Below are 22,799 nucleotides of genomic sequence, written 5' to 3'. Positions count from 1 at the left end.
ACCTCCCTCACCATTTTAGCGGTTAAATATATTGCGAGCAGCAGGCAAACAAGTTGCCTGTGTGCACATTTCAAGTTGCTGTTTCTCTCATGACCTTCTTTCATGCTCTTTCATCTCTAAATTTAGCTAGCTACTAAAGTGGGAGTCTAGCAGATTCAGTGACACAGGAAACACTAATGCAGAGACTGTATATAATCACTCTTAAAAGAACAGCACAGATTATGAGACAGTGTAATTACTATTCCATAGCCAAATGAAGTTTATTTTATGAAATCGCACCTTTTCAAGTCTAATAAACCATTACAGACATTCACTCAAGACCAACACATGCAGCACAAAATCAAAAGTATTACTTAAGGGCTGACACCCAGAACTCAGAAATCTGTTCATGTTAGGATTGCTGTCCGTATTTGAACAGGTGACACTGTAACTGCCAGGCACAAGTACACCTTAAATCTGAAATTTAATCTTTTAAATAGCTGCCTCAGTGCCATCTAATGAGGAGAACATACTGGAGAATGTGAAATAATATACTGAGTTTCAGAAAAGTACTGTACAGATACTGGCACTGTGACTGAGACATGATGATGTAACTATACCAAGTTTCATGAAATTGCAGAAAAGTTATACCACGTTAAATTCTGGTTTGTCATTTTCAGATAGAATAAATATGGTAAAATAGGAAATGTTCTGTGTTGTTTGGGTGAGAGAAATGACAAGCAGTTTTATTCCCTAGATCATATATATAAAATCTGATTAAAATATTAATAATCTTTGTGCTTATATAGTTAATGAGATAGTTTTAAAATTTTTAATAAGTTCTCAGAAATCATACTTCCAGTATTCTAGTCAAAAAGTTTTCCCTTTTTTGAGAAAACAGCACAAGCACAGCCCAGAAAATTTGTTAATTCTCTCTTTAATAAAGTGGGCTAGGTGTTCTTCCAGAGTAAAGATACAAAGTTCCACGACTAAATGAATACCCAGTCAAAATATGATACTGCCTTTCTGCAGTACATACAACTGACATGACATGCAAAAGTCTTTAAACAGTCATAAATTACAGTTGTGAGATACAGTACAACAGTCTCAGATACATATCTTAATCCCATATTAGGTTTCATCAGTAATTTGCAATGCATGTAATTTTTCTATCTGATTACTGTTATCCATGAACATTATGAGCAGGTCATCTTCAGAGAAAAAGAATAATCTGTATTTTAAATGACAATTTCTTTCTCTGTATATACTTAACATAATGCAAGACAGGGTGATGATTTGACATTTTGTCTAACTTACAAGTTTCTAACTTAATGAATATACAAAATTCTAACTATCTCCGCACTATGATCAAGTATCAGAGACAACATATTTGAGATGTGGAAGGAAATGGTATAATCAAAGTAGATTAATTTACTGGAATTCACTCTGATCTTATTTGTATAATCATCTCTTTGCTTCTGAAGACTTTTATCATATCCCATGGCATGATAGGCATTCAGCTCATCGGTATTCACTGATTAGTGAAAACTTGTTAGAAACTCCCCAAATCTTTATATACTTTTAGTGCTGTTTTAAAATATGCAATATTAGAGATACAACTATCTTACAAAAATAAAAGAACTGTACAAATCACACTTTCCCATTGGCAACGAGACTGTTCAAGAAAATAGTAATGTGATCCCTGAAATAAACAATCAGAACAGAAATCAAAAGACTGATGCTTAAAAAAAATAAAAAAGAAGTAAAAATATTTTCCCCTGCCAAAGTACTGGAATCTTTGAAGGTTTATGTATCACAGAATATAAAACTTTTCTCTCTGTCCCCAGAATATTTCTTTCCTCTTTCCATAAGTACTTCTTGAACAGATTCCCCTTTGTGGGTGGTGTGGCACAAGCCTTGCTGAATGAGTTAAGGCTAAAAAAGCTTGAAAGACCTAAATAAATCAACAGCCACCTAATCCCCTGGCAATCATGCAAAGTCGGGGAAATAAAATAAACCTGAAGACAGACATGCATGCTGAATTCCAAAGTGATTTTCTATGAAGCTTAAAATTAAACCAAAATAAACATCTCTCTGAAATGTTATGCATTTAAGATCTTTCATCTAAACAGTCATCTGACTCTTAGTATCACTCTGTCGCAGAGAAGTATGATGCTATGCCTGCTCATAACATTCTAGTATTTTATCATTTTACAAGGCACAAATAATCTCAGAAGAACTACTTGGCGGCTTTTGAACATATAAGGATATGGCAGCTACCATGTAATTACATGACAATTATCTCTTCAGTTCAGCAACTGACACAGACCTTGTAAAATCTAAGACCAACAAACTACATGTCTCCTCATCTTTGGAATATGGTACTTAACTCCATTTACAATTACAGACTAAGCAGCAAATAACTACCATTTCTTAACTCCATACAAACACAAGCTTTGCCATGCAATTATGAAGTGGTGGCATAGTATAATGTATATGTGTCTAGAAAGTAAATAATGCAATTTTTTTTTGCTGCTGTTATGGAGTGACTTTCTAGCATTCCTTCCTCAAGCTAGCTCTGTGTAGGTCCTGCAAGAGGAGGTGTCCGCTCACCACCAGTCTCCTTTTGTGAATTCCAACAGAGTTTAAAGGGATCAGAGAGTACAAACCACTCCCCCCTTATCTACTTGAAAAAACTGTTATTAGATGTACTATGTACTTGATGGGAAAGAAAGACACTTTTCCATAGAATAACGAGTTCTAGAGTTAATTAGAAACTTTCTGTTGGTTAACGCTGCTGCACCATTATGTTTTTCTTGACTAGAAATCTGGAAATCGCATAGGAATATATGTAAACAGAGTCTATAGAAGATAATAGTAATGAGACATAAAGTGCTTTTAATTATGGACATTTCATTTCACTTTGCACCCTTCCCTGGTAAGTTATCTCAAGCTAGTTTTAGTTCAGCTGGCTCAGGTCTACACTATGAAATACTGTAATTTCCCTTGCACCTACTGTTTTAACCATGGTAGTCTCAGTAAAATAAAAAATAATTCATGCCAGAAGGAGTAAAAGTAGACAGATATAGAGAGGGAAAGAGGTGAACTGGAAACTCTCAAGGGGAAAAAAAGTAGGCAAAGGGAAATAAGGCTTTGTTATATAGGTCCCCGTTCTCAAGGAATTTGTCAGACATTCTCCTGTAAGACAGCGCTGAGGAACAACTACACAAACCTCTGCCTTGAACACACCTCAGGCTACTGCTGGATGAAAATGAAGAAACTAGGATTCCTCAACTGAGAACAAGCTTACTGCCAGGATGATGCTTTTAATCTTTCTGATATACATTCTCTACTTCTCTAATCACAGTCTCTGAAGAAACAGTACCCTTTCCTACTCAGAAAACCCAGTCGAGCATGTTTTGTAAAAGGACAATATTAAATCTAGCTTGTCTTTGCTGCTTCAGGTCTGATGCCAAGTATCTACACATTTCCTAACCCATTATGGTACCTAGCACATACTATTCTATGTTTTGGGAAAGCAACTGTTCTATAGTAACAAAGCTCCTAAGATAAGCATATAATTAAGAGTAACTGTATATTAGAACTGGGTTTTACTGGGTCTTTATTTAAGGCAGTTATTAAAAGGTGACTATTCTTTTTGAGAAGTTGCAAATTTGTGGGTTTTGGCTTTTTTTTATTTTAATTTTTTTTAATTTAGGCTTTTTGCAGCAGAAATGGGTTACCTTTATCTGTTTTCTGTCCTTCTAATCCAAAGAACTATCCAGCCCGTGAATCATAGGAATTTGAGCTGAGTTGTAATGATCGACCTCCCAAACTCTCCCAAGCTGTTTCTTTAGATGTCCAGTGGGCTGACAATAGCAAAGTCTGAATCTTTGCTGTTATTACTACTGTCGTCGTCAGGGCTGGAGCTCAGGTTGCTGGAGGAGGGTGAAATGGAGCCCATCAGTGGGTCAGAGAATATCAAAGCTGAACGAGACGGAGCTTCTGGCTTCGCTGGTGCCTCCTTGTGTGCCTGAAGGGACTGCACTGGCTCCGGGACAGCACTTCTACTTCCTTCCTCTTCTTTGGAAACCATAATATAGTCATCAGCACTCTTGTTCTCACTGGTGCTCGAGTCAGTCGTAGTCTGTGAGACAACAGCACAGAAAGGACTTATAGTACTACTTTTACCACTTAACGAGGTTTATGATGCATGTCAGTGATATAGGAATGGGATAAAGGAATAATCATCCAAAAGTAGCAATGCCCAAATCAAGAAGTAAAAAATAAAGTGGGTATTAACTTTGGATGAAATAATTTATTTGTTATTTACAAAAGCATAAAACCTAACACCCTAAAAATACATTATTTGGTATAGCAGTCTTACATTTTTCATCATCATAGTGCATCCATGTAGCGATCACAACAGCTAGGCATCTAACACATACATTACAGTCATGAACATTTTCAGTAATTATATTCTCACTGCTGTTAGTTTTCCACAGTAATTAATGAAGTACAGAGGAATTTTTTGCTGGTTTGCATGTACAATGGCATTTTGGAGCTTGTCAGGAGAATGGTTTGATACAAAATTTTCTAGTAAAACCCTGACCTGTGGAATCTGAGCCATATATAGACCTGGTTTAGCATGCACCAGTTTGGGTTTGACAGATCTGGGCTCCCAGGGCTTCTAGGCTTAGTGCCATTGAGGATTTCCTAACTCTACCAAAAAATGAGGGTCTGGGAATCCCTCTTCTGTCTGGTTAGACCTTGGGAAATGTGTGTCCCTGAGCACTCAGGTAGTGGATCAAGACTACACGTCAGTGTACCAGAAAACTCTCTATGAACTCACAATCTTATATTCCAAATAGCCATATCCAGGAGAAACCCAGTGCAATTTCTCACTTGTTGACAAATGGCAGCCTATTAGCTTGGCTGCAACCCAAATAGACAACACTTTGTTTTCTCCTGCAAGAGATGCATTCAACTTGTATCTAGCGCTATGTTCCTATAACAAGAATAGGACTGGTTTCTTAGCCGCTCTCTCACAAATTTTTTCAGAGTAATAACACAACCTGCCAAGCAGCCTGTGGGAACAAGCATCCTGAGGTGGTGCGATATTGAAACCAATATATTTGACTACACTAATGCGAGACTGAGAAAAAGGAGAAGTAGAGGGGCAGCAGGAGAAATGTGTATGTCAACATGTGTGTCGACTACAAGCCCTTCAGCTGTGATCCTTTCACCAAACAAAAAAATGTAAATTCATTTTGGAGTAAAAGAGGATTAGGTACTAGTATGTAGGTATTAGAGAAAAAAAGACAGCAGTTACAAAAAAGAACAACAGGAATAATCTGAATGAGATAAAGTTAGACCCTCAGCACAGTATATAAAATTGGAGTATGGAGGTCATCACAAGTATCAGCAAGCCACAACTTGGGGTTACGGAATCCATGGCCTCCAGCAAAACTTACTTTGCCACATTTATTATTACAGCTGAAAACAATTTCCCATTGTGCTGGTTACTGATTATAGATCAGAACGTTCTTGAAGGGGAACTGTAGAGTAGCTCAGGGAGCAAAACCCACCAGTGATTACGAATGACTGTAATATGAAATGAGGGAGCTGGAAGTCTTTGGTTGTTATTTACACAGCCGTTAACAAGTTGTTAACAGTCACAAACAAGATAAATATCAGCTGAATGTGAAAATATCTTCAAATACAGAATTGAGACCTGTTCCCTTCCAAAATTTGTATGAACAAGGATTCAAATAACTGCCTGTGCAGTAAATTTTTAAAACATCCTGTTTCTATAATTTTTAATTTTTTGTGTGTTATCTACATAGTATCTAGGTACAATAATGTTATATTATTATCTAGGTAGAATAATATGTAGTATTCTGTTTTGTAATTAACCCATTTTAATACTTTTTCAAATGGAAATATCTTAAGTCCAGAGTATTGGTTACAATTTTAAAGGTTACAAATTCCCAATGTAAGACAGTTGTCAAACTGATAGAACTTTACATCTATTATTTTTTGATACTAATTCATTTTCCTCAGATGACTTCGTAAAATTCATAACAAACCGAGCAGATTGCTTTTAGAAATATCAATCACTATCCTGTGCTGAGTCCTATCAAAATTGTTCTCAAACTTCCTGATCTGTGCAGAACCAGGGTAGTTCAAATTGTCAACAACTTCAGGCAGTTTCCATGAAGTTAAAAACAAACAGATCTATCCTACAAGGAAAGATACTTCACTATTTAAGGACTTCTGAGCTGAGACATCATTTGTTATTAATTAGACTTTTGCTTTCATGTGGTCTGTTTGAAATGCTGAATTAATGAGCTGTCAGTCAATCAGCTGCCATCTCCAGGGGGCTGAAGACCCAGGCAGCACACAACCGTGTCTCTGCTCCACCAACACCGAATCGTAGAATAGTTTGGGTTGGAAGGGACCTTTAAAGGTCATCTAGTCCAACCCCCCAGCAGTAAGCAAGGACATCTTCAACTAAATCAGGTCGCTCAGAGCCCCCGTCCAACCTGACCTTGAACATTTCTAGGGATGGGGCATCCACCACCTCTCCAGGCAACGTGTTCCACTGTTTCACTACCCTCATTGCAAAAAATTTCTTCCTTACATCTAGTCTAAATCTACCCTCTTTTAGTTTAAAACCATTACCCCTTGTCCTATTGCAACAGGCCCTGCTAAAAAGTTTGTCCCCATCTTTCTTATAAGCCCCCTTTAAGTGCTGAAAAGCGCCAATAAGCTCTCCCTGGAGCCTTCTCTTCTCCAGGCTGAACAACGCCAACTCTCTCAGCCTTTCCTCGTAGGAGAGGTGTTCTATCCCTCTGATCACTTTTGTGACCCTCCTCTGGACCCGCTCCAACAGGTCCATGTCTTTCCTGTGCTGAGGGCTCCAGAGCCGGACGCAGTACTGCAGGTGGGGTCTCACCAGAGCGGAGTAGAGGGGCAGGACCACCTCCCTCGACCTGCTGGCCACGCTGCTTTTGATGCAGCCCAGGATATGGTTGGCCTTCTGGGCTCGTGAGTGAACATTGCCGGCTCATGTCCAGCTTTTCATCCACCAGTACCCCCAAGTCCTTCTCAGCAGGGCTGCTCTCAATCCCTTCATCCCCCAGCCTGTATTGATACTGGGGGTTGCCCCGACCCAGGTGCAGGACCTCTCACTTGGCCTTGCTGAACCTCATGAGGTTCACGTTAGTAGTTGCCTGATTTTGTAGGCACCCAGTGCAGCCACAAGACAGGGCCGGGTGAAGCTTTTTTGAGAGCTCTAAATGCCACCTTCAAAATTTCAGCACTTTGCCCCACCCCCCGCCCTGTACAACAGAAATATACATTCCTTTAAACAACCACTGCTGCATAATTCACCTGGCTTCTTTCCACACTTCTATTTAAAAGCTCTCAGGGAACACAGTACAGTCTCATTTTGCAAAATTATACACTTTATTATTCCAAGCTATCAAGACCATGCTATTTCAGTCCTTGCAGCCCTCACATCTGAGATGGCTCCACCTTGCGTAGGGTGACACAGATGTTGCCTAGTGACACACTTGCCCGGCAAGATCAGTATTTTCCTCACTGGCACCCTCAAGGATGCTAACGGGGTGTCTTCCTTTTGGCAGTGAGCCCCAGCAAGGGCCCTCCGTCATAAACACTTTGCACTGGTGTTGCAATTTCCTAAATTCTGCTTCCAAAAATGTGCTCTTGTGCAGTTAAAAAAGCACCCTGCCCTTTAATAAAGAGAAAGGAAAGAAAACTACTCATCCCAATTTCTTGTCGTTAGTGTTGTGCTTTGCAACACTACTTTGGTCTACCCACACTTTTTGGTTCAGTTAAAGAGACCTATAGCTCACTTAAGTATCAGAGAAGCAGCAAAGCACAGATATTGACTCCAAAATGCTAAAAAAGGGCCTCCTGTAAATGTTTGCCTATCCCTGGCATACATTGGTATTTTGGTACTGATATTTCCAGAGGTAAAATACCTCCTCCAATCTTCTTCTCCCTGTTTCTGTTTCAGGAAACTCATGCTGACGTGAACCATGTTTTCTCCCATCTGCTGCCACTACTGAATAAATGAAAAATGACAGAATTATACTTCCAGTAGCTTTGAAAGTTAACAACCTTACGCCCGTTGCCATATGGCTTCTCCAAACATTTTTTCCTGATGAATATCAGCTACTAGGACCAGGCTTATTTCAATTGCCTTCATACTGTGAATGAGTTAAAACTAACTGTAAGGATATGATTCAAGAAAGCTTAGAAGAAAAGCAGCTCATTTTGCCTCCTTCTTTGAACAGACATAAAGGCAAGATAATGTGTTAATTATCATTCATTATTTAGCAACAGAAGCCTTCTGTTTGTCAACTGCATGCTGCTACCAAAGCCAAACATTCAAAAAAATGCTCCATTTCTTTCAGCCTTTATCTTAATTTTTTTGCATTTTAATTTTGCAGCTTTCCTTTCCAAAGAAGGGCTGTATCCTTATCATCACTTTCAAGAAAGGGATTTTGAGGCAAAAAAGAGGAAGAGCACTTTTTAAAAAAGTAAAGATGATAAATAATTTATACTTACATAACAACCAAGGACAAAAGACCAGATTTTAATCTCAATTACACAATAGCTACACCTGTAACTTTTCCAGCTGTCCTAGAAAATATCACTATAATTCCACTGGAGAAAAATCTCAACAGTATGTCACATCAAACAGAATTACACATATTACCAAAGTTACAGAAAATGTAAATACAGTAAAATTTATTTAGCAAGAAATGTATTAAATGGTCTAGAAGTGGTTGACATTTTTAATCCCTCTGCAGCTCTCATTAAATACTCCAGGCTTGACCCAGGGCATCAGTGCAGCCCATTTTCTTCAGCAGAGCTAAAAGCCTGGGCCGTGGCCCGGTTTGGGCCAACAATTGACCGCATCAATTAACAGTTGAATGTCATAGCCCACTAAACTCAGCAGTTTTATTTTCCCATGTTTTTATTAAAAGGGTTCCAAAGCTCTCCTATTTTTGTTTGATTTTAGACACAGCGGTTAAAGGCGATGGGCTCGGAAAGAGCACAGCCCACTGGGATACTAACAGTCCTCCTGGATTGCCGTTTCTAACCCTAATCTTTTCTCTTTCTTTCTGTCAAAGGGGCTGTTGCTCATTGCTGTAATTGGAACTTCCAGAAGATAAGAGGAGAGAAGGCTAATCTGTATGAATATACTGTACCTCCAAACGTAAACCATGCAGTGCTGAAGCCTCATTAATACTCTGCAGGAGCTCAGCTTGTACAACCTCTACTCACATTGCTCATCGTTCGCTTACTAGCAGCCTCTGAAATTGTGGGACCCACCGACCCCTCTCTGTTCCTGTGGCTGGATGTATATACCCTGACTACACACTGGGGTAATACCAGACCTCATTACACATTGCCCCAAAAGTTTCCACTGGAAAGAAACCTGCACAGACCAGGCTTCACCTGCTCCACTCAACGCTCAAAGTGCAAAGCCCAGCACCTCCGCTCAGTGACACACTGGTGGTTCAGACCAGCATCTGAGTAAGGGCTTCTCCAGCACAAGTAGGGTCTGCACACACTCATACAGCATGTCGTCATTTTATATGGCATTCTACCTTCAGTTTCTAGAATAAATCCAAGTAAAAATCATCAAAAAACTACTATTTGCCATTTTGGCAAGAAAGCAGAAGGTACTTTGTATAAAACACTAGGAGATAAAGGGCAAAACTAGGAGGTCATTATATGAACACTCCAATATGCTATATCAGTTTAACCTATGGCTTTATTATGGCAGAAAGTAGTGATTGTAATGACAACAGCTAAACAAGCAATGGAAACTATCTAGCAAAGCTTTGCTCTTTGAACCTGCCATTACTAAGTAAGAAAAAAAAAAATCTCGGTATTGCTTCTAATACTGAAATAAAATTAAAATATGATTTTTAACATAGAGTGTTCTGACTCAGGGGGATTGTGTTTAATAAATCAAAACGACCCTGTGTCATTATTTGAAAATGAATAAATATTTCCTGTAGTTCCTAAGTAAACTTGTCAAAAGTAAACTGATGGAGGACTCAGTTACTACTGTGAGGTGATAGTGCTGCCACTGATTTACAAGTGTGAGTATCAGTAGTGGGGTGGCAGACTTAAAAGAACTCCAATATAGAAATGTACATGTACAAAAGTAATTGTTTCTAAGATCACATTTGAGTCAGACTGAGTCTCAGACAGAGGGACCTTTTAACATGAAAGGAAAATACCTCTTTCTGTGTATGAACTTGTCCTGTGACTGTATGCCTTGTATGTGAAAACATTGTTTACTGATTCAAGGAGAAACTCAATACGATGGAGTAGAAGGTAAAAGCAACCACCTCGCTATTTCCTTTTTGGCACTGGCCATGAATACACTGCAATGCAGATAATAAGCTCTTACATAATGGGATTCTGGAGGACAAGGGCAATGAGAATAATCGTATGGAAACACTGGATATGGGAACATTTACCTCCAGTTTTTACATCTTTTTGTAGGAAATTAATCTGTGAATCTGAAAGAAGACACCCCCCCCCCCCCAAACACTGCATAACACTTAGACTTAAATATCTGTGTGTGGAGCATAAGGCTACAATAAAAATATTTGATGGGAGTAGGACAATAGCTAGAGAGACACTTTTAACCATGGCTCTGTAAATACCGGGGATGCTGCTGTGTTCCCATGTTGTGTCTGAACATGCTAAAGGAAGTCTTAAAAAAATATAAGGCTAATTCCATCAATGTTCTGTTTGGGATGTTTTTATCTTACCTGTCGTCCTGAGACGAACTGTTGCTTTGTCATAACAGGTCCTTTTAGGACATCACCTGTCCCCTTGTTCTGACTGTTGGAACAGTAATGATCATCGGCTATAGTGATTTGCTCATTTTCTTCAGCTTCCAGCTGGCTCTGGTTGAAACGCAATGAACCTTTCAGGATATCCTTGATCTGTTGTTGAATAGGAGAGGAAAGGATGTAAGTTAGAAATTTGGAGGAATTCTAAGTTTTCTAAAGCTCTGTGTGGCATGCTTTCATACACCATTTCCCCAAAATATTTGCTTTGAAGAGTTAGGAAGCAGATCAATATTCCTATCTATATTGCTTAAATAAATAAATATCAGTGGAATGTGGTTGTATCAGAGTCTGGAGAACAACTAGCCAAGAAATCTGAAGCAAATGAAACTGTTAAGATTATTCCCTACCTCATTACAGGTTTAACATATGTCACATTGTTCCTCATAAAATGTATTTTGAAGGAGCAGAGGGCAGTATAATCAGAGCTACAGATGCTCAGCAGCATTCTCATTTTATGTACGCAGTATTTTTTCTTTTAATTCAATGACATTCAAGTGTCGTCGCATTGAAATAATGGGGCCATAGGCATGATTATTGCCTAGCATGTACATTTTGCATTACGAAAAACGACGGTGTGGCTTAAGTCCAGAACTCGGTGTCGCACTGCCTCCGTTCTGGTTCAAGGCCTCCAGAACTCTTCAGGGAGCAAATACCATGCAAGTCATTTGAACTCTTTATAGCTGGGCTTTACCTTTTTAAATAAAAGTACACCACAATGCTTGATGCATTAGTATTAGAAAAACAGCTACAACAAGACAAAACAGCAAAAAGGAGAAAAAAAAGAAAGGTTTAATAGCACTGAAGGGTACAAGAAGGTTGAGCTAAGCAATAGTTATACCTGCTTCAAACCAGCCAAGGAAACCAGAATTTCATCCTCTTTTTCCAAGTGTTCTTGTAATATGACTTCCTGAATATTTCCTGCAACATCAATAGAAAAAAAAGGTAAAGAGAGAAAATTCCCTAATTAACCTCTACCACGCTGCCAACTTACCTCTGACTGACGCGCTCAAAACAAAACCCCGTGACCTGCAAAGGCAATTTCACACCCAGACCTAGAGGCTGACGACCTCTTTAGCTGTGGACATGAGGCCAGCCCAAGCCTGGCACTGCTGCCAGGAGGGCCCCAGCAACGCTCTGCTGTCGTGGGACTTCCACTGCCCCCGTGTACCAGTGGACTCAGGCTATTACTGGCCCCCAGAAGAAAACATTGGCCTCTGTGGCTAACGGAGTTACATACGTCTTTGAACCTGCAAATGCTTTGGAAAGCACTCAAGAACATTTATGGGAATCTGCTGCAGCTCACAGAAAGGGTTGGGGTAGGAGTGCAGCAATCTTTGTCTTGATCCCATGGCCACTGCAGATGCTAGAACAACACTCTTCTTCTTTAGAAAAAGACTGAAAGTTTCATTCCCTTTCCAATCCCTTCTTTTAGTTAAAAGACCCAGGGCTGAGCAAAACTTATCTGACAGGAAGAGCAGTGCAGTAGTGTCACTTCAGAAGATTCCTGCCTTCTATACCTATAGTGCTGTCCTCCAAGGATGCATTTCAATACTCTGGTATATGGTGTTTGCAGGAGTCAAGTCCGGAGGCTGGCTAACACACCAGAGCTGGAGCTGTGGTGGTCTTCCCTGTGTCAGGGAAATCCTAGGCAATGCTGCAGTCCAAACCAGTCCAGAGAAACTATAGCTCCAATAGCTCTGCAGACTCTTTTAAACTATGTCAGGTCCTTCTCTGGCCTCCTAGCTCCTACCTTCCTCCTCTTTAAGAAAACAGCAAAGATTCTTAGCAACAGATTTACAGAATGAGATGGTATCTGTCAACTGAATATGGCAGGATATTCTTTTGTGCCACTCCTGTCCAACATAGACAGAGCTGAGCTCAGATTCCTCAGTGACACTCATTTGGGCACAACACTTTGCTGCTCTTGAATATCTGTATCCCAGGTGCTTCACAATTAGAGGTTTGTACCATTAATCCACACCTGCATTGCATTTGTTTGTTTTTAAAAACATCCTACATGTTCAGGGCCTGAACCACTGAGAAACCAAAACTGTTGTCACAGATTATGCTGACACAGATGAATATGATGATACTGCCAACTCTGACACAACATGAAGTTTCAAGTAAAAGCATTAAGCAATTTGGCATGAGTTTTGTGTTTACAGAATAAATAGCAAAAGAATGAGGGGTGGGAGACTGGACAAGAAGAAAGATTAAAAGCAGAGAGGTAGATCAAAACTCACATATAAACACAGAAGTTTGAAATTGAGTGGGGACCAGAAATCAGTAATGGGTATAAATGAAGAATGGAAAGGGCAAAGAGGAGAGAGGATCCAAGCCTAAGCACTAAATGAACTGCTATAAAGAAGCATTCTGAAAAGTAGAAGGAATAGAAGAGGCTAGAGCCATGAAAGGCAATAGATGACAAGAGTCCATGAAAGGTGGTGTGATCAAGGTCAAGAGCAACAGTGGAGGTAGGATAACTCAGCTTTGCGTAAGCAGCCTATCTGAACAAGGTGAGCCATGTTAACATTATTTAGCACTTACTATTTACCATATTACAGTGGCAGTGTCCTGCAGCAATGAAGTCAAACATAGTACAATTGAACAATGTCTAGTATAAATTTAACATCAGAAAGACACTGCATTGTGAAGGCTAGAAATAATATAAAACTATATCTTTCTGCAAATATGTGGCATTATGAATTGAGGGAAAGCATAATTAACTCAATTTTACTTGCTTTTTTACACCTTACTTCTAAATTGTCTAGTCTTTCAATTCAGTAAATGAAAGATATTAACATTTACTTACAAAATAATACTTTAGACCCTGCTTTCCATTGTTTAACAAACAATGCATGATTTACTACTTTTAAAAGGTCCAGAACTTGAAACACCAGAAGTCCAAAGTCTTCACAGGCAGGAAAGCAATGCTTAATAACAGCCAGAATCACTGAATTCAACTGTCTTTTCCATTTCTCAGCATTAGAAAGAAAAACATTTCTATAGTGTTTGATCCCCACATAAATTAAAACCATATATTAAAAAACTACGGTATGCATACTGACTAAGTGGATGGACCAAGAAAATAATTCAAAACAAACCTCCAACCTGCTGAAGACTAAATGAGGGAAATCTAAAAAAATCAGGAAAATAAGAGTGAGAGAACAAAAGCTGAAAGGCATTCCACATGATGTGGAAATAACTACTATTATTTCTGTTCTTTAGAGTTGTTTTAGAAGTCAGTATTTAAAAAAAATGGAAAAGAATCTATCATTGCTACAAAAACCAGCTGTAACTGTGTTTGAAGAGCCAGTACATTGAGAAATTTCTAAGAACTTATGAATGGAACTATGACAGCCAGCAGTAAAAATTAATAAAAATGTTCGTATCATCACATACTTACTTTAGCAAGATTAATGCCAGATTTTAATACTAGTTTCAGAGGAAAAAAGATTAAAAGAGAAAAGGTTGGAAATGCAGCAAAATTTTCGAACACTGAACTGTTGAATTTCTCACACTTTTCCTTCAATTTGTGTTATCTTTAAAGTACAGTATGACTTATGTCCTGGATATATAGGGTCTATTATTTTTAATCAGTTAAAATCACTAAAATGTATTTTGGAAAAATTTCCACTTGGAGTTTGCGCTAAGACACAATTTTGGACTCAAAGAGCACGCTTCCACTTCACCCAGAAAAATGTCCCAAGATGCAAATCACTGTAATCAGCCATTCTCCCCCCCAGTAAGTAACAGTTGTGGCATAAGGGCATAAATCGGGATGTCCTCTCTAGTACAGTGAAACAGAATGAAGGTTTCCCTGTGGAATTGGCAATGGATCTTCCTTCTTCTTAAATATGCCCTTGAACTGCACATGGCTTCTAATCTACTACCCTCATCCCTTTCGAATGCAAAGTTTATTATCTACCAGATAAGTATGGAACCCAAATTTATCAGTGCTTATTCTTTTTCCCTGGCTAATGAGAGGAATTAAAAACAAAAAAATCCTCAGAAGAGAGAAGGATACAGGCAATGTGATTTTGCATGAGTGCCTCCTTGATCACATCCTCCTGCTGGGACCACCCTTCGCAATCCATGTGGACTGGAAGCAGAAGTGGGAAGAGGAGGAGGGATGGCAAGCAACTCAGCGCCTACCTGCGCAGCCGCACTCCTGTGGATGGCTGTGCCAGGGCTCAGCAGTCCTCACCTAAAGGACTTTCATCCAAGCCCCTTCCCACGTCTGGGGGAGCCTCACAGGGCAGTCAGTTGCTGAGATGAAATGGGAAACTAAGCTGTCAAGTGCAGACAAAAGCTTTTCATTTTACCCTTCTGTATCTCAAAAGATACCCTTGTAACCATAAGTATTTTTAAAAACACTAGCTCTGTTAAGAGTGCTAGGAAGTGTATTTGAGATGATATTGCTCAGCTGAAGGACTTTTACATTAAGCTGAGATGTATCATTTAATTATTCTTCCTTCATAGGAGATGTTACTGTACTTTGAGAGAAGTGCTTTATGTATATAAATGAATTGGACATATATTGATTTTTTTCCTTATCTGATGCTTTATAACAGTACCTCAACAGCTTTAATTTTTTTTTTCCTAAAATAATAACTATCTTTAAAAAAACCAAACCCGCAGATGTCAACTAGGAACTGAAAACACCTTCCTACCTGTAAAACAAACACTGATACAGTGATTCAAACAAATTGATTATGTGATTTCCAGATTATTCAAAACTGAGTTCAGTTTGATTCTATGCTATAAATGTCTATCTCATTGGGAGAGCTGTTGTCATTCAAAAGTTAACAAAATCCTATGGTACTTAGAAGACTAAGACTAAGGTCAAATATTTCTGGCTACCTTTTTTTTTTTCTTTTTTTTCTTTCATCATGATTTCATTTAGCTGATGCCAAATGCTTTCTGCAGAAAAAGAAAATATTTCTGGTTCAGTGAAATTCTTACCAGAGGAAAACAAAAGGTGAATTTTGCAACCTGTCACCTGGTGGTGGGAGCACTGCTGTGAGGTGTAGGAGATCCCAGACAACCATTACATGATTCTGGATTTGGTTCAACGTAGTACTAACAAACCTCTAAGTTTCACAAAATGGACTGTCATACCATAACTCTACTCTTGGCTAAGCCTCAGAAATACTGGAGCTGTAAAACTAGTTGTTCTCTTCAGAAGTCAGCAATGTTATCCACTAGTATTGCTGCCCTCAAACAAGACTCACAACCCCAGGGATGCCTTTAATATAACTGATTAGAATTAATTTTGGGTACTTACTAGCAAATGAGTAGATTCACTTAAGTTTGATAGATACTAGATCAGAAAGTCAATAACTACTTCCTCAGTGAGACTATGATCAGCTGCCTTGATATACTTCAAAGTCAACTATAACTAAAGAGGATTAACATGGAAATGATTGCATTCTTGTTCTTCTTTTCTACAAGATATAGGAAAACAACGTATCAAGTAGTGATTTGGGCAGCAACAGTTGAAACAGCTAAAAATTGAGATGAAATGTATCTTTCATTTGGTCTTACAGTTATCCCAAATTGTAAGTAAGTTCACATGCAAACTGACTGTAGAAGTATTTTTAAAAAACTTCAAGATTTCTATTTCCTCTCCCTAAATTAATTTCTAAAATTTAAACTGAAGACATGCAATCATCCTCCGTACAGAGACGAAAGAGGAAAATAATCCACAGCAGCTCCTAGCAGGAAAATTAGAGAAGGCTTATGCTCTTTGATGACTGAACTGCTACATATTGCATGATGGTATGTGCCGTCAATGCTGAGCTCCCTAGCCAGGGAAAGAGGCTGCTCAAAAGTTTCCTCTCTGAATGTGGAAAAGCTGTTAGGCTTGGCCTAAATATTTTAGAGGCTTATTAAGTAAACTAACTTTCACTGAAAATTTTGCCTGCATTCAATACCGATTCTGCAAGAAACCCCCCCAGAGCTGCGTTAAATGAGTGGGAAAACTAGGCTGTTGTAGACAAGGTCTTCTTGAGCATCCCTTCATGCCTGTCCATCTGGAAGACAGACCTGCACCTCTTCCTTTCCACCAGAGAAGCGGGAGATATGCAGAGCTCCAGCCCTGAAGGATGAAGGCACAACACGGACTTAACTTTATAGTGACACAAAATCAGATGGAGGTGGAGAAAACAGAACCTGGGAATAACTTTATCGCCCTTGTTCTCTTAGGTTGTTTTCTCTTGTACTGCTGCCTTTTTGCAGTGCATCTCTCTTCTAATGATTTCTATTTTAAGCTGGTCTCCGTGGGGCCTTTCCAGGAAGATGACTCCTGCTGAGAGGAGCTAACTCAAAATAGCTGCAAGCTTTATTATGAATGCTGCCTTTCTACTACTAGTTCCTGATCAATGACTTGTGAACAATCAACAGTGCCAGAATCATGTTTTTTCACCCTTGCTTCCCACTACTGAGAAGACAGCTCAAACTCAGAATGCAAAGGTACCCTCCCATTGCCACGGGGCGTAAGGGGAGAACCGAGTGTATTACTTTACCTCCTTATTTTTCCAAAAAAAGGAAAGCAAAAAAATCCCAAGGTTCCCATAGATGTCAAGGCATAGTCAACTCTCTGGACTCACATTCCAGTCCTTTCGTATGAATGTTTTTATGAAGTTGGGGTTTACAGAAAATGCTTCCAACATTTCCTGCACAGTATACCTGCGATAGTGAGACTGCTTTTCACCAACATTAGAGGACTGGAAGGATGGACTGGGAATTTAACCTCTGATAATAGATTTTTCTCTCTTTCCACAACAAATACTTCCTTCCCACCTGAACTTGATCTGACTTTGAGTAGGAAAATGTGCTCTCTCCTTAAAATTGGACAGAAAATCTAGAACTTAATAGTGGTTTGTGGCCTTTCTAGAAAGACTACACTGTATGACATACATAGTGACGTTGCTTTTTAACAATGCAGCTTAGGATGTTTCCAAATACTGCATTTTCTTTCCGGCATTAAAAATACAAATGAAAGGAGTTAAACTTCGTTCTCAAACAATAGAGTTTGCGATCTAAGTGTTGATGTAGGCAACACCACTAAGTCATCTAGCTTTCATTTACCTATCTCACTGTGAATATCAACTCTTATTGTAACAATTATGCATTACATTAAAAGCATCACTTAGCAACATTTGAGTGTTAAAGAATTTAAGGATCTTAAAGATCTGAAGTATTAAATTCTTTGTGAAGTATTGCATTCTTTAAAACATTTATTTTAATCTAAATTATGTATTTATATAGTATATACTTCTGATTCATGTGCCATGTGTGGAGCACCAACACTTTATCAATATTTAATGTGTGGTAATTGTGATGGCAGAGAAATATGTGGTAAAAAGTCACCAACCATCAACTCATAGCAATGCACAGAATCGCAGACGTACAGAAAATGAGGTTGGTAGGGTCATGAAGTCATTTTGTCCATCCCTTGGTCAAAGGCAAGATCAACTCTTAACTATGAACTCTAATTTACAAACGATAAGAAAACTATGTTTCACATATACCTTATGTCTATGTTACCAGGAGAAAAGTGTATTCCCAGGCATCCTGTGCTTTCAAAGAGAATATAAAAGAGCACAGTCACTGTGCCTCCCATGGGAGAGCGTGCTCTTCCTATGAAGGGCTAATTTTTTTTGAGAAATTTTGGCCCTGATGGTCATGATAGATGGTACCATCCCACACTCCTCACATGAATGTACAGTGCTGATCATTGTTAAGACAAATGACACTTGTGTAGTAGCTATCATGTGCTCCATATTCCCCCATCTCCATTCTGCTCACTAAAACTCTTTACCCATGACTACAAACACCTACTAGGACCACCAGCCTCTGAGCACCTCCAAGCAACTTATTTTTCTTAAAGTTCAAAGCAAGGTTTTTACTCTCTCTTCTCCTGCAGAATTGTTCTCTTCCTGTTGCTGTTTACATTCACTAGAAATAGAAAAATTACTCTGGTGTGAAGTGACAAGCAAATGAGAATTTGTTCTGTGTAAGTGACAAACTTAATAGCCATAAGAAATTGAAACCTTTCCTAAGGGGAAACTATATGTTTTCACTTCCTTATCATCTAAACACTTCATACTGCAACAGATTGCAGACATTACACCTTAAAATTGCTATGGTTGTGTAAAAGACAGTTATTGTAGATCATGTAGAGATTCCAAAAATATAAGGTTTTCTACTTGTTGTATGGCTGAACTCATTAAACCAGTTTCTGATTTTATGAGCAGAATGATTTACTCAAATACTGTTGCAGTAAATGCTACATAAAAACCTGGATAGATTGAGAGTTTTGAAAGCAAACATCCATAAATGCCTGAAATTCCATTTAAAACATTCTTAAGGGATTTTCTATGATGTATGTCATATATAGAATAAATGACAACAAACTGAAAACCGTTTTTTAAGTTCTCTATGAGATCATTTTCTCCAGTATAGAATTATGATATTATCTCAACCTGTGTTAATAAATACTTCTGAATGTATCACCATGTATTTTCCTTTAATTCATCATTGTTTGGAGTTTTCCTCATCTGTATGAAAAACACTGTTGCAGTTATTAGTTTCTACTGCTCTGTCAACCTCATTGCTTAACGGTGAGGAATTATGGAAACAATTAAGCATACAAATTATTTCATTCCAGTTAGTTTTAGTGTTTGACCTGTGTGGAGAAACTCGTGTGATGTCAAAGCATTATGCATCTGGTTATTTCTATGTGCAAGAGAAGTATACCTTGTTGCATTTTATGCTCTTTTCCACTGTAAAGACTTTATTACAAAAGGCTACTGTTGCATACTTTATTCTTGAAAGATTGAGGGTCAAAGAATGTACATTAACTCCTCAGAAAAATTCTACATTTTGGATCAGGTACATCAGCATTAAATTGTTTAAATATTTACCTGGTTAATTGATATTTAATAACCATAACTGAATAACTTGTATTGAGGGTGTATGTCAATTTTAGTCTGTGCAAGTTTTGCCTATGTAAATAGCAATACACTGGATAATTATTGGTTAAAACATTGCATGCAAAAGGTTAGTTTACATTTCTCAATTAAAAAACATCCACAGTTTTCTGTGCTATGAAGCTGGTGAAATTGTGCTGCCAGTCAGGAAAAAAAGGATGTTGCAACTTCTTTCAGATTGAAATCTACAGAGTACTCATAATTTAAGTCTTGGATAGTTGTTTCTTCTGAGGTGAACTGAACATCAATGAAGACAACTGATACTGACACAGGAGATAGATAGTATATACATCCAACACACGTTACTGATGTAATTATTGTGGCTGCTGCTTAGTAAATAGTATGTTTCCCACAGCTATGCTAACCTGGAAGAAAAGCTAAAGCATCAAAACCGAAGACTATTCTTTATTAGGAAGGAACATGCAGTTTGAAACAGCTGCTTTCAATTTTCAAGCAGTGTATACAAAGAAATTATGGATCCTGACTACAGCTATAGGACTTTTCAGTTCTCTTTAAGGATACAAGTTGATATAGCAAAGACACCTATTTGAAGTGCCATCTCCAGGAGTCAGGGAAGAAGGAATGGGGCTGATTTATAAATCTCACTGTATCATTCAAACTAGTTTGTGTTAATCACTCACACGTATAACTTTTTTTTGGTAATTTTTTGAGACTTTTATGATTACCCTGTGATTATTCCCTCATTGAAGAAATCTCAGTGTATTAACTATATTCTCTCTGTTCATTACAAACTTTTGTTTCTAACCTATGGCATTTTTGTTACAGAAGAACATACTAGGGTCAAATGTGCCATGAGGACATGGGGCAGTACTCCTAAAATCAGTGTCACACTATTACAGACTTTTTAAAGTATCCATGGAGTGTATTTCAGTTCTGGGTAAGACAACTGCAATTTCTATTTCATTGCCTGAGAAGTCAGATGTCAGAAATGAATGAAATGTACAGTACATCCATTCAGTAGTGTCCAGTGTTGCACATGAAACTGTTTTGCCTCTTAGGAGAGACTTTGACCTAAACTGGTTTAAAAAAAACAGAGATACTGCAAGCCCTGAGACATATTTGTATCACTGATTCAGAAGTCCTTAGCAGTGGATTACTGACAGTAGTGCTGGATTTGTGCCTGGGTTATAATTGAAAAGCAAGTCAACCCAAGCTGTGAAGTGTGGTTACATTCACATTAATAAAAATAATCAGAAACGCATGTTAAAGAAAAGCAGTTTTCCTCTGTTTGCATTAATTTTGTTGCCTGCACTTCTGAATGTCTTGCACAGGTTTGATAAATGTACTGATTTTCTGTTTGCTACCTCTGTACAGTTTAGAGTCAGGCTGCTGCTCTGTTCCGAAGATGGGGACTTTTCCATGTCACCTAGTCCCTCTGCCTACTGCAGTCCTCTTCAGTGAAAACAGTTGTCTGGAATCATTCACGTAGCTCTGTGCCCTTCCTTTAATGCTGCCATGTATTCTGAACGTGACAGGCAACCATGACAAGCTGAACAAAGTGTGAAGAGTGAAGGAACGTATCACACGTGCTCCTGCTCACCTGGTTGGTTACAATATAGCTATAATGATTTAAACTAAAGGTGGATCTTGAGGAATATAATAATAAGCAAATCAGTGACTATGGTAAGGTTCAGCTACGATAGTGCCAAAGATCTTCTTGGAAATAATGGGAAATTAACAATTCGGCCATGCCAGAATTTAGCTTCTGCCAAGGTTTTATTCCTCTAAAGCTGACATCAGAAGATAAACCAATGCCTAAGAGATGCTGGGAAGGAAAGGGTGGATTGTCAGCAGCAGGGAGATGTTCACCACACAAATGGAAGGAAGCAAGAGGCCAGTGGAAGTAAACATTGTAACAGGAATTCACTGAAAGTTTCAGGGAAAGCTGTTAATTAAGTGATGATGGGGTGCATAAGCTTCATTATTTTAATCTTTTCCTTTTCATACAGACTACCAGGATGAAAGCATCTGTAGGTGTCTAGCACAGTTGGACTTTCAGGACTGGCACAGCTGTAGAAAGAAAGTAGCTGTCTATCAGTTGAACTGTGTGTTTTTGACCTTAAGAGTTATGCTCAAGGGACAAAAAGGTGGTTAAAATTCATGGGGCATGAAGAATTACACTTTTATTCTTCCTACATATATCTATCTATCTATCTATCTATCTATATATATATCTCATGACCAGAAGTGAGAGTCTGAAAGTCATGCTATACAACAAATATTTGTTTCCCAGTAACCATTCCTGTATTCATTTCAGTAAATTTGTTAATGTTCTTTATTTATAAGCTGTTTTTATAGGTTATTTTACATCATTATACCTACCCAAAGGAGCAATCTCCTTAGAACATTTCTAATCACACTGGGTTTACAGACTATGGATTATTTTATTTATGTCCCAAGCATAAGAGAACTCATTTAATGCACTTACTTCCTCAACAAATGCTAAAGTGTTTCATTTCAACCCAGGGCAGCAGAATAATTTCCATTTCATTTTATCCTTACAGAAATGTCATAACCTTTCATCTCATCACATGATACATAAAACAAGAATTCAGTACTATCTTGCACACATTTAACAAGTACTGCATCCAGATCTATATTGGGTGATATATCAGCCCCTAAATAATAAGCAATTAAGTGAACTTTCTACTCTCCCTGCCCCGCTGCAAATGATCCTTATAATGAAATGCATCCTTGTAACAGTTGCATGGACTGTTAAAAGAGGGATGGATGAAGTCAGTCTAATTAAGCCTTTAAAGGTGCTATTTCACACAATAACTAAAATTATACTGGCAACTATATCCTGTAAGTTTTTATTCCTCTATTTTTGTATTTTTCTTTCCTTGCCCATGGTGTTTGCAATAATCACAGTGAAAAGGTGGCTTTGAAC

At 38.3% G+C, this 22,799-nt stretch overlaps 1 protein-coding gene across 3 annotated transcripts in view; it reads right to left on the bottom strand.

Annotated features, from left to right (window-relative positions):
* Nucleotides 1-235: 235 nt before the first annotated feature.
* The window catches only part of TBC1D5 (TBC1 domain family member 5), a 328,348-nt gene continuing 305,784 nt past the window's right edge, over nucleotides 236-22,799 (bottom strand). For all 3 annotated transcript variants that reach the window (XM_069772151.1, XM_069772135.1, XM_069772143.1), the window contains 3 exons: nucleotides 11,731-11,810; nucleotides 10,809-10,985; nucleotides 236-4,126 (listed from right to left, as the gene is read on the bottom strand). In XM_069772151.1, coding sequence (XP_069628252.1) covers nucleotides 3,833-4,126; nucleotides 10,809-10,985; nucleotides 11,731-11,810 — 551 coding nt within the window. In that variant the 3' untranslated portion in view covers nucleotides 236-3,832. The remainder of the gene's footprint in view (nucleotides 4,127-10,808; nucleotides 10,986-11,730; nucleotides 11,811-22,799) is intronic.

Source organism: Haliaeetus albicilla, chromosome 2 (genome assembly GCF_947461875.1).
Source record: "Haliaeetus albicilla chromosome 2, bHalAlb1.1, whole genome shotgun sequence".
Lineage (NCBI taxonomy): Eukaryota > Metazoa > Chordata > Aves > Accipitriformes > Accipitridae > Haliaeetus > Haliaeetus albicilla.
Note: the sequence above shows the minus strand (reverse complement) of the source record. Positions and strands in the feature narration are given on the sequence as shown.